The sequence below is a fragment of the Phyllostomus hastatus genome, unplaced genomic scaffold (genome assembly GCF_019186645.2).
Source record: "Phyllostomus hastatus isolate PE091 unplaced genomic scaffold, TTU_PhHast_1.1 phas_contig_196, whole genome shotgun sequence".
Lineage (NCBI taxonomy): Eukaryota > Metazoa > Chordata > Mammalia > Chiroptera > Phyllostomidae > Phyllostomus > Phyllostomus hastatus.
In genome coordinates this window covers 902,401-914,829 of record NW_025333709.1, presented here as the reverse complement: position 1 = coordinate 914,829, position 12,429 = coordinate 902,401, and the positions used below count along the sequence as shown (strand labels likewise).

At 52.5% G+C, this 12,429-nt stretch overlaps 1 protein-coding gene across 1 annotated transcript in view; it reads left to right on the top strand.

Moving 5' to 3' along the window:
* Positions 1–12,429, top strand: part of POLN (DNA polymerase nu) — an 87,950-nt gene that overhangs the window by 13,394 nt on the left and 62,127 nt on the right. The window contains exons 3-6 of the mRNA XM_045834588.1: positions 4,847–4,926; positions 7,400–7,894; positions 10,182–10,381; positions 12,312–12,424. Of these exons, the coding sequence (XP_045690544.1) occupies positions 4,847–4,926; positions 7,400–7,894; positions 10,182–10,381; positions 12,312–12,424 (888 nt within the window). The remainder of the gene's footprint in view (positions 1–4,846; positions 4,927–7,399; positions 7,895–10,181; positions 10,382–12,311; positions 12,425–12,429) is intronic.

Here is a 12,429-nt window from a genome sequence, read left to right as displayed (position 1 = left end):
TGCTTTAACTTGCTCTGCCCCCCACCCCCCACCCCGAGGTAAACTTCCTGCAGCACAGCTGGGTCTGGTTCCCAGGGAGCCTGCTCTGCTCCAGTCGGCGCAGGAAGCGGCCTGAGAGCGCAGCTGCGGTGGTGTGGGGTTTGGCTTCCCTCAGGCCGGCCGGCACGGATGGCTTCATCACAGTTGTACTGGGGACCCGAGCGGCAGCAGTGCAGTTAAAGTCGTCACTAGAGGTGGTTGGTCTGTACCAGCGGAAGCTGTTGCCCGGGCTGCTGGGACAGTACTGCAGAGAAGACAGTGTGCTGAGAGTGGTTACTTAGCAAGTACAGGCTGACGGTGGGAACCCCAGGGCTTCCCTGACAGCCTAAAAAGAGACCACCTGCAGCCACAGGCCAGCACTTACAGTCTCGAGACTTGGCCGAGCTCCGGAGAGTCGGATTCCTCCTCAGCCCCGGCAGGTGTGCTCCATCAAGGCTGGGGCCTTGGGCGGGAAGAGGGGCCAGACCCTGAGATGTGCATTGGTGCATTCAAACCTTGAATCCCAGATACCTGTGGCACCTGCAAAAGTGGCTGCTCCTCTGTTAAGAGCTAGTGCCCCACCCCACTCACAAGAGGCTTCTGTCTTGAAGAAGTACGCATGCTCCCTGAGAAGCTGCCATCTCCTCCCTCCTGGCCGTGACATCTGCATAAGCCAGTGGAGAGGACCTGGGCCGGCCAAGGGGCTGTGTGAGTGCATGCCTGGGTCAGTCAGGGAACAGAAAAGCACAGCAATTGGAACAGGGAACTTTAAAGCTTTTTAACCAGTAAGAGATTAGCTACCACGGAGTAAAGAGGAGTCTAAGATTATGGTATTAGCAGACACAGGGAGCAACTCAGGTAGAGTGCCGAAGGAAGGAACAGACTTAGACTTGGCCAGCGGATGTCCCCCAGCCTGTCACCTGCTGTCCGGGTCCTGGCACCCCGGGCTCTTTAAAGGAGTAGCCGCAGGCCGGGGTGGAGGCTGCCAGGGCCCAGCAGTGTGGCTGACTGGCTGCTGCGTCGCTGAATGTCCAGCCTTCCTTCCAACACAGACCAAACGCCGAGTCCCCAGTGGTGCCACCCTGTGAGGAGAGCGGTCAGGCTCTTGCTGGCAAGTGGACAGCCCTGAGCCCCTCGTGTCCCCGGGGGTGCAGAGGTGGACCTTGACTCGCATGGACACGGGTTCCAGGTGTGGTTTGCGGGGCCTGCCTGAGCTGTTGCCCAGGGCTCATAGAACGTTTGCTCCACTGACACGGAATCCCGCTTAGCATCATGTTATGCATGGGGACCCACTTTACAGCAGAGGAGCTTCAGTGGGCGTGGGACCGTGGGACCCCACACTCCCTCACAGCCACACACCCATAAATGCCAGCCCGAGGGAGCGGTGGGGTGGGCTGCAGCAGAGGCAGCTCAGCGCTGGCCTTGGGGGGAACGCCCTGCAGCGACGCACCAGGACCCTCCAGGGTGCAGTGTGCACTGCACGTCAGTGACCACCCAGGGTAGTGTCCCCGTGTGTGTAATTACAGGGCCTGGGACCCAAAGGTAGAGGTGGGAGTGGCCCTGTTTACCAGCACTCTGGGCTCTGCAGGTGGTCCTGACTCCCGGAGGGGCAGCCCCCCGGGGGCACAGGAAGGGCACCATTCAGTTCCAAGCTCCAGCTGCCCAGTCAGTTCAAGTTCTTTATGCGAGGAGACTGGCAGGCAAGGTACGTCATCTCCATCTGGCTCCAGTGAGCCTCCTGGTCATTGTCAGTTAGGGCTGCTGTTGCATAGGGGGGCAGGAAAGCGTGTACTTGGCACCGAGGTGATGTGATCGGTCACCTCTTGGTCCCCTGCCCAAATTTCGCAGCACACACATCAGCCATGGCTGAGAAGGGTGTAGTGATCAGGGGCTCACATCTCTCAGGGGTGAGGGTTTGGCCACTCCCTCAGGGAGCTACCTGGACCAACAGAGGTGCTCAGGCAGCGTGAGGAGACCTTAGGTGGGTCATTAAGAAGGAAGACGTATCATTTGCAACTTTGAGACCAGCTGCTTGTGCCGTTGTTTTTCTAAAGTTTTCTCCAGGCAGGAGGCCACCCCGAGTCCTGAAGTAGCTGCTCCAAAACGCACTGGAAGCAGGTGGCAGGGAGCAGCAGGCAGTGAGCTGCAGGGCAGGACGGTAGCGGGTGCCCGATGTCCATCCCCCCAGCTCGCCCGCCCGTTAGGGTGGGAACCATGTATCCCCCAGGGGCTGGGGGCCTCGCTGGCGAGCTGCTGACACGCAGCCTCCTGGCTCACCTCCTCTGCAGACAGCTGCTCGGCGCAAGGGCACACTGCCGTCCTTGGAGCAGCCCACCCAGTGGCCGGCGGGTGCTGGGTGCCGAGGCCCCGCGCCCTGGACCCAGTGGGACAGCTCTGCAGGGCCACGTCAGCTGCGGACGGACCTGTGTAGTGGCAGCATCGTGGCACCGTCCTCCTCCCCTCACTCACCTGCAGACGTCGACCCTGAGAGCGCTGCCCGGTGCCTGTTCCGAACACAGACCCCCGTCTCCTAGACGGCCGCCGGGGCAAGGACCGTGCCATTGTGCGTGCACAACACACTCGTGTGCACCAGTGCACAACACACTCGTGTGCACCAGTGGGGAGGTTTGGTCACCGATCAAAAAATGGGATCGTGTTTTCACCGATTTCTGCATCTTCAGGTCATCCGATACGGCTCTAAGTCACTCTTTCAGTGGCTGCCTGCTTCACAGCATGGACGTTACGTGATTTATTCATCGACTTCCTTCCTGATTGGCGTGTGCTTTGTTTTTAGTGCTTTGCCGTAAAGCAGTACTGCCATCAGTGCTGGATTTCAACCAGGGGTGCCAAACTCATTTCCACCGGGGGCCACGTCAGCCTCGCGGTGGCCTTCAAAGGGCCGGACGCCACTCCAACTCCTTGACCGTTAAGGGTAGTGACATTCATACAGTCCTAAGATTATTCCGGCCGTTTGAAGGCAACGGTCAGGTCGATGTGGCCTCCGGTGGACATGAGTTCGACACCCCTGATTTAAACCTATTTACTGTTACACATAGTTCTATGAACCAGATAGCCCGGAGTGAGGTTGTTTGGTTACATGATTTATGTATTTTAAATCAGATTGTTTTTATTGAGGTTACACACACACAGAGCACATATATCCAAGTTTATAGCCCCGTAAACTGAACGCCCTGCCACCCTCTCCCAGACCCAGAAACAGAACATCAGTGGCACCAGGAGGCCCAGCTGCACTCCCATGGTATCATCCCGTCTCGCCCCCAGCTCCCACAGGGGAGGCATGTGTTTTCAATTTTAGTAAGTGTTGACAGTTGCTCTGCAGAAAGGTTCTGACTACAGCAGGACCTCAGACGATGTCCTCCTGTTGTCCCTTGGATGAAGTGCCACAGGAGCTTAACCCTTCTCTGTCGCAGCAGCTAGGCCAGGGTACAGGTGGCTCTGTCACACGTCTAAAGCCGCAGAACCTACTGGCGACACCGAGTGAGGACTCGCAGTCCTCCGCACAGTCCTGCCGGGAATGCGAGACGGCCTATCCCCGTCCACCTGCAGTTACACTTAGTTTTCATTTGCCCGGCTGCTAGCGCGTGTGAGCGTCACACAGTGTGCCACATGTGCCTTTCCCAGTCGCTCTGTTGTGTGTTGCCGCTTCCTACGTTTCGCTCATTTTTCTATTGAGTTATTTGTCTTTTTTTTTTTTGACAATGTGCAAGGCTTGTTATAGAATACAGGTATTAACTCTCAGTCATTTTTGTCCCTAGCAATTTTCCCAGTGGACTGTTTTCTGTTAGCAGTTGTGCTAGTTGTACTGTCCCTATGAAAGTCTCCTAAGTCTCGGGGTCAGTTTCTGGATTGTCTCTTTTGACCTAGAGATCTTTTCTTCTCTTCCTATCCAAATACCGTGTGGATTTGATTGCAGTGGCTTCCTAGTGTCTTCTGATAATCCACATAGACAAGTCTCTTACTTTTTTTAAACTCTTCTTATCTGTGTTCAGACAGTGAACGTTTGATATGTATTTTGAAATTATTTCTTCAGTTAAAAGCCCTGCATGGTCTCTAGGTGGGCTGCACTGAGTCTGTGTTTGGGGGAATTAAACGCATTGTGTACATCCCAGCGCTGGGTCTTCCCGTTTGTGTGGGCCTTGTGTCCTGCCGTTTCAGAAGGTTCTAAGTTTTGATCACCGGTGCCCTGTACCTTTCTTGTTGAAGTTACGCTAAGGGTAACTTTTTCCCGTCAGAGCAAGGTCCCCCTGCGCTTGCATTTCCTGGGTGTTCCCACATCTGCAGAGGGAAGGCACAGCGCCGTGGGCAGCCACTGTGGTGGGGAGCACACACTCCTGGGTCCTGCCGGCGGGGGCGGGGTCCAGACCCCAGCACTTGCTACTCAGCCCCAGCTGACCACGATGAGGGCCGAATTTAAATCACAAGTTCGTATTAATGATGTTTTACTGAATCTCTTTTAACTGTTCTATGGTAGTAGTATTCAGCCTAAGAATTTCCTCAAACCTTTGATATTTATAAGGTTTCTTACAAGGGTTTTCGGAATCAAGTATTCAACTATAAACACCAGGTAGTAATCTTGAATGAGCATTTCATGATTACACAGATCTGCCTCCAGTTGGTTTGAGGATGCTTTACATAAGTGTCTGTTACAATGGCACTAGGCAGCTCAGCTGTGAATTATGTTGTTTTAAGTAAGTAAACAGTGGGTAAATAGCACCATTGTGGAGGCCGTTTTCAATGTTCACTCGTTGTATGACTTAGATATCAGTGTTTCCTTAGTGTCTCAGGTTCCTTTTCTGTGTTTTAAAAGCTGCAGAAGTGGTGAACAAATCCAGTGTTGAGCGTTCAGGACCGCTTCACGATGGGAAGAATCAGGCACTGGGGGAAAAGGTAAATGCTTGCAGCTGTGAAAATTCTAAACAGCCTGCATTTGTTCAACAAAGACTCATTAAGTGTGTGCTGTATGCCAGGCCCTGTTGATACTGTGTTAAAAAGTGTGTGTGGGGGGGGAGGGGGAGTTATTGTTCTCCCGAGGCTGTTGGTCAGATTCACGTGGGGGGAGAGGAAGACGACGTACAGAGGGTCCCTACCATGCAGCGAGCTGCGTGCTGCCGTGATGGAAGTCAGCCTGAGGGCTCTGGGAACAGTGGGAGAGACATCTCAGCCCCCTCTGTGTGGCTTCAGTTCGCCTTTTCTGGGTGGTAGGGGGAGGAGCCTGGGATGTCTCTCTTTTAATGTGAAATGTATACCTGAGTTGGGGTCTAAAGGATAGTTAGGAGATGGTTACCCTTTGGAGAGTGGAGTTTGGGGGCTAAGGGAAGGGAGCTTGGAACTTCTGGACAGTGGGCATAAAGAGATATTCATAAGGGAAAGGATATAAAATTCACAACAGATTGAGTCGCGTGATTTGGGCTCAAGAGGAGAGAGAGACAAGGTCGCATCACCAAAGGCCTTGTACGAGGGGGACCGCCAAGAAAACTGGAATTGTCTTTTGGAGGGTGGTCCCCTTGTAACAACCTTCTCCTGCTGGATGAGTGTTCTACGAACCCATCTGAAGCAGTGTACCAGCTGGTGTTGTTGTGAGAGGCTGCGTTTGGCTTCAGAAAGGTGTTTTGAAGACTCTCCATGCATTTGCCCACTTCATGATGGGTGATCTATGAGCACACCTGCCCACACTGCGCTGCGTGTTCAGCAGTTTTTGGCCCAAAACGGCATGATCCCCATGCCTCGTCCTCCCTGTTCACCAGATCTCACCCTGGATGACTTTTTTTTCCCCCTGTATGAGAAAAGACCTCGAAGGGAAATGTTTTGCCAGCGTGGAAGAGGTGAGACGAAAGTCGTCAGAAGCTCTGAGACGCGTCGACATCAATGGAAACTGTAGTGTCATCGTCTAGAGCACAGCCACTAAAACCTAAATGCACACTGTGCTCTGGTAGCTTGATATCCACGATCGTCCCTTTAAAAAGTACTTCAGCCAGACATTCTTCAACAATCCGAATTTTCATACTTTCCTTTTCTCCATGAACTCCTTTTCTTCCATACACCTCCACAGAATTTTTAATGTAATACAATTTTATACTTGAAAGTCTTCTCTTGAAGACCATATGGTATTTCTCTGCGATAAAATGAGTATATATTAAAATTTTCTATGACCCAATGACCATGTGTTAAAACATTTTCTCTCAAAATTATTTAAAACTACTGTTTGTGAGGAAACAGTTGTTCAGAACATCATCAGTGGCCCTGGCTGGTGTCGCTCAGTGGTTTGGGCATCATACAGCAAACTGAAAAGTCGCCGGTTCAATTCCCAGTCTGGGCACAGGCCTAAGTTGTGGGCCAGGTCCCCAGTTGGGGGCGTGCGAGAGGCAACCAATCAGTGTTTCTCTCCCTCTCTCCTTCCTTTCCCATCTGTCTAAAAATAAATAAATCTTTAAAAAACCCCAACATACCTGTATCATAAAATTTGAAAGATACATATTAAAGATAATGTTTTAGGCAAGTGAATCCTGTCATGAAATGGGTAGACACGATTCCCCCCTTGGTTACTCTGTGATCCCGCGGGTGAAACGTGCATGCTGTTAGACTGGGACAGAAAGCGCATTCCTGCTGGGCCCCGTTTTGGAGAAGTCCCGGCCTGTCCGGGGGCCGCCCCACGGCAACACGCCTCTCGCTAAGGACCTCCTGCGCCCCTCTCCGGACGGAAGAAGAAGCACAAGCGGCAGCACCTGGTCAGAGCGCCAGCTCCTGCCTCACGGATGCGGAGGGCCCAGGATGCGGTAGAACCACCCCCGTCCGCAGCCCTGCGCGCACGGGGGTCTCGCGTGCGGGCCGCCCCGCCGTGCCCTGGCAGCCCGCAGGGGGCACCGCAAGGCAGACGGAAGGGCGCTGCTTCGGGAGGAGGCCGCACTCAGAGCACCCGAGTCAAGACGCGTGGGGAACCGACCCGATAAACACATTTCGGATTAAAAAAAAACAAACCACTTAGTGGGTAGATTCACGTATCAAATAGTTGCAGTGATTTCACTTTCTCTATCATGGCCTTGATTTGGAAGTTGGTAACCTCCGTCTTCTGCGCCTCCGCACCCGACTCCGCCCACAGCGTCTCCCCACTCGCAGACTCCAGCGCAGGGTGTGGCTGCACCCTGGAGCTCCGCCCCGCCCACGATTCCCGTGGGCGCTCCTGCCTGGGCGGAGAAGGCGACTGCCCTCGAAGGCACGGTGTAACTTCGTTAGAAAGCTGGATCTAGATCGTACGCAGCTGTGTTCTACTTTGTTTTAGATGACTTGCCAGAAATCAGTCTGGTTTCTAGACCTCTGTCTTACGAGGCTATATGCTCATGAAATACTTTCTGCTTTTCTGTAGCGTCATAGTTCTCTCACGAGCCAGACACCAGGGGCTTCCATCAGACTCTCTCCTCGGCCCACCACCAGCAGACTGACCGAGCAGCTGCCCACGGACCAACAGCAGAACATCAGCTCAGTGGCTCCTGCCAGTTGTCTGATGCCCCAGCATAACCGAGAGGCTTCCGTTCTACAGAAAATGGAACATAAAAGAAAATACTTCCTTAAAAAACATATGAATAATGAAAATGAAGAAAGCATGAATCTTAAAAGAAAACGTATTACATGTAATAATTCACCAGAGAAAACCACTGAACAGGAAGCACCGGGAGATGCTGACAAGGTGGAAGTCTCCCCAAACTCGGGGGACTCGAGAGCATTCAGAGACCACTTTTGTGACACCAGGTATTTGGATGATTTGGAGAAAAGCCAGCTGATTGGCATGCTCAGACAGGCAGCAGCTGTGGTGGTAACTCTGCTGTATAAGGATGGTTCAACCCAGCTAAGATCTGACCAGGTGCGTAAACAGTGTGGTTTTTGTTTGTTCTGCGTTTCTGGCACCATAAAAGAAACCCATTTTCTTAGCGTCTGATTTTGATGGGAGAGCTAGAAATAAGATTTTAAGCCTTCCCTTCTCCCACAAAAGTAAGATATTGATAATGTATAATTTATAATGTTTTTTTAAGAAAGTGCCAAAATATTTTCCAGAGTGGTTGTGGCGCTGTGCACCCCACCAGCAATGTGCAGGAGCCCCCCGATCACCATCTCCTTGCCCGCTCTTGCTGTCTTCTGTGTCTCAGCCATCTGGGCAGGTGTGACGAGTTCACCGTGGCTTTAAGTTGGATTTCCCTAAAAAGTGACGGCAGTGGGCGTCGTCTTATGTGCTGATTAGTCGTTTGCATACCTTCTTCGGTAAAATGCGTGTTCAGACCTCTCGCTTATGTTTAAGTTGGGCTGTTTGTGTTTTGTCTTGGATCTGTAAGGGCTCTTTATGTGCTCAGATACGAGTCTGTTGTCGGGGACGTGGTTTGCCGTTGTCCGACTCTGTGGCTTCTCTTCTTGGTTTCTTGATAGTGTCTTTTGAAGCACAACATTTTTTTAAGTTTAATGAACTCTATCAAATTTTTACATTGTATTGCCTACACTTTTGTTGCTATATGTAAGAATGCTTTGCCATCCCAGTTCATGATGATTTATTCATGATGATTTACTCTTGTTTTCTCCAGAGTTGGTAGTTAAAGCTCTTACCTTTAAATCTAAGACCCATTTTGAGTTAAGTTTTTAAAAAGATTTTATTTATTTATTTTTAGAGAGAGGGGAAGGGAGGGGGAAAGAGAGGAGGAGAAACATCAGTGTGTGGTTGCCCCTTGCGCACCCCCAACAGGAGACCTGACCCGCAACCCAGGCACGAGCCCTGACTGGGAATGGAAGAGGCGACCCTTTGGCTTGCAGGCTGGTGCTCAGTCCACGGAGCCACACCAGCCAGGGCCGTTTTGAGTTAGGGTTTGTGTATGGAGCGAGACAGGCGTAGATCCACCCTTTTGCATGTGCGTATCTAGTTTTCCAAACACTCTTGGTTGAAAAGACTCTTCTTTCCCCATTGAATTTTTTTTTGACACTTTTACTAAACATCAACTGACTATAAAATGTAAGGGTTTATTTTTGGACATTCAGGTCTTTCCATTGATCTAATTGTACATCCTCATGCCAGTACCGCACTGTCCCGATTACTGCAGCTTCGTGGTGGTAAGTTTTGAAATCAGGAAGTATGAGTCCTCCTGCTCTGTCTGTCTTTTCAAGGTTGTACAGGCTATTCCGGCTCCTTCGCATTTCCATACAGAGTTTAGGGTCAATTTGTCAATTTCTGTGAACATCCAAGGTGGTTTTTCATACAAACGGCGTTGAGTCTATAGATTAATTTTGGGAGGTTTGCTATCTTAACAGGTTTGAGTTTTCTGATCAGTGAATGGGGGTATCCTTTCATCCATTTAAAATTTCAATTTCTTTTAACAGTATTTTGTAGTTTTTAGTGTAGAATACAAATCTTGCTTTATCTTTGATTTTTTTTAAAGACAGTTTTGCTGGCTAAAAAATTATGATACTTTTTTTTCTTTCAGTAACTAGAAGATGTTACTCCACTGTCTTTTAACTTGCTTTGTTTCGAAGTAATGCGATTCCCCTTCTAGCGTCTTACTCTTTCCTTGTAGTCCTTGAGCACGGTATGCCTCTCAGTTAGTGTTTAGGTCTCCTCTGATTTGTTTCACCATATTGTGTCGTTTTCAGCATTCACATCCTGTGCCTATTTTGTTGATTTCTAAGTATTGTGTTTTGTGAAGTAGTTATTAACAATGGTAATTTGTTTTTTTAAACAAGTTTATTTTTACATGTTTATTGCTAGTGTATAGGAATACAATTAGGTTCAGTGTTTTAATCTTGTATCCTGCAACCTCGCTGATTTTTTGTCAATTCCTTTGGGTTTGGTATGCAGACATTTGTGTCATCTGTAAATAGAGACAGTGTAATTCTTCCTTTCTGATTTATTTTATTGCCTTTTATTTTATTTTATTTTTCCCTGTTGCATCACACTGGCTGAGACCTCTGTTATGCCGTTGGACAGGAAGGAGAACAGATTTGGAGAGCAAGGTCATTGGCTTGGTGTCTGGCCTTGATGGTGATTAAAGAGCTGTTCACTTACACGTGTAATTTGAGGCCCTGTCTCCCTTCCGAATTACGAACCCGACAGCCCTGTCTCAAGTAAGCCACTGTGCTCATCACTGAGACCTCAGCTCCCTGTGTGTCCGCAGGCTCCGGCCCCGTCCGTTAAAGGGGTCGTCGCCCTGTTGCTGCAGAGCCGAGCAGGAGGAGGCCGTGGTCTTCCGGCTGCCGTGGCCGCTGGCCAGGGTCCGGAGGGAGGCTTCTCCCCCGGGGACCGGTGCATCTACATAAAAACGGAGCGCTCTTCTGTCTGGGGCCAGGAGCCAGAGGCTCACAGCCCGTTTGCCAGGTAAGCCGTGTTCACTCCTTACCTTAAAATCTGCTTACCCGCCTGATCTAGCCCAGTGTAGAGTTTCCCAGGCTTCGATTGTATGTAAACGTTTAGGTGTTTCAGGTGGGCCTGCGACAGTACAGTGGACCTGAGTGACAGGAGCCTCTAGACCCCGGTCCTCTCCCCCAGAGAGTGTCCGTGGGGACCTGCCCCAGGGCTCGCATCCCGCCTTAGCAAGCAGCTGGTGGGAGAAGCACCCTCCCCAGCCCGAGAGCCCACGCCACGCCAGAGGCCCATGTGGTTTTCCCCGTCACACTGGGTAACTCCGTGACGGTGTCGGAAAGGCAGGTTCTCACTGCCTTCACACAGGGACTGTCCCCAGCGCCACCGAGCCTCATTCAGCCACAGTAGGTGAGACAGGGCTTGCCTGGACCTGTCCTCCGGAGGGGCACCTCAGAGAATGTTGGCCCAGGCAGGGTGCCCCCGTCTCCCCGCCTCGCTCAATCGCGAGAGGCCCTCTCGTGGGGTGCAGCCTGCGCCCCTCACTGTTTCTTTGCTGGTGGCGTCAGCCGTCTGGGGCTTCCACCCTGGCCGGGGGCACCCGCTTCCTGTGTGCCTGGCCCTTGGGGTGCAGGTGCAGTTAGCTGCCCCATGAGGAGTCCTGGGAGGCTCAGGGTGGGTAGGTGGGCCTGGTCCTGTCCCTTCCTCCAGCACCGTCTCCCTGGGCCCTGGGTGGGGGCTTAGGTCCCGCTGTGTTTGTGTGGCTCCCAGCCTACGGACCGTGCTGCTCTCTGCTGGGAGCGTCTGCGGCCCTCTCCGCAGCCTGTGTTACCCGGAGGGGGCCTCAGAGATGTGTCCCCACAGAGGCCACCGTGCGGCTGGACCGGCTCCCGCGGTGCTCACTGTGGTCACAGCACACGCTTCAGCAAGCGCCCGTGTTATTCGTAGGTTCCGGAGGGTGCGCAGCGTGCCACCAGGCCACCCAGAGAGGCTGCTGTGTAGGGGGAGGGAGGTGGAGGGACGCCCCGGGCTTCCAGGGTTCACCCTCTGTTGGCTGATTTAGGGCCTGAGAGTGGGAGTCGGGGCCTGGGGAGGGAAAGCGGGGCTGCTTGAGCACCCGGGCTGTCTGAGCGAGGGGCCCCCACGGGTGGGGGGGCAGGGGGGCGGGCCTCCTGGGGCTGCTTCTCTGGGAGCATGTTGCTGGCTGGCAGCAGGTCTGCACAGGGGGTGGCTTCGGGACGGCTGCCCTGGCAGTCAGAAACCTATGCCAGGCACTCGCACGCGATCCTTTTGGGTGAGAATGGGACCGTGACAGACACAGCACTACGCTCCCGAGAGCCCCATGGCCCTCCTTTTCTGTCACTTGGGAAGAACAGTCCGGTCTGTGCTGCGGAGGACAGCCCTGTGCCCGGACGGCCTTTTCTGAATCCTGGCTGTAAGTGGCCTGCCCGACATTCCACTCGGACACCTGACAGTCACTCCAGCCTTAGTGCGTGCAGAACCGGCCCCCCGTCTTCCCTGAAGCCTGCCCTCTGCCGCCCTCGTCATTCTAGCTCACGGCAGCTCGGCCCACCGTGGGCTCAGGCCAAACGCCTCGGTATTGCCTTGAATGCCTGTCTTTCTTTCACGTACGACCTCCAGACTCCGTGAATCCCATCGGCTCTGCCTTCAGAATAGAGCCGTAGACTCTGACCCCTCCGACCTCCGCTGCGGCCATCCGAGGCAGCCCAGGGGAGACCTCAACATTAGGCCTCTCTGTGTCTCAGTTTCATCATCTGTAAATCACAGGGAATGAGTACTGCCTGCCTCACGGGGCTTTTGCGTTGATGTGTGTAAAGCCTTAGGAGGAGAGGGTCTGACACGCCGTTAGTGCGGCAGCACCGGTGTTTCACCAAGGTTGGAATTGTCCACCCATGTCCAAGTCAGTGAATTTCTTTTCACCTTCCAGGAACTTGCTGTTTCGAATACTGAAATGTGGCTGTCCTGTCATCTGTTACAATGCTAAGGATTTTGTGAGAACAGCGCTGCAGTTTTTGGGGGACGATGGCAGTTGGAAGCATGGTGAG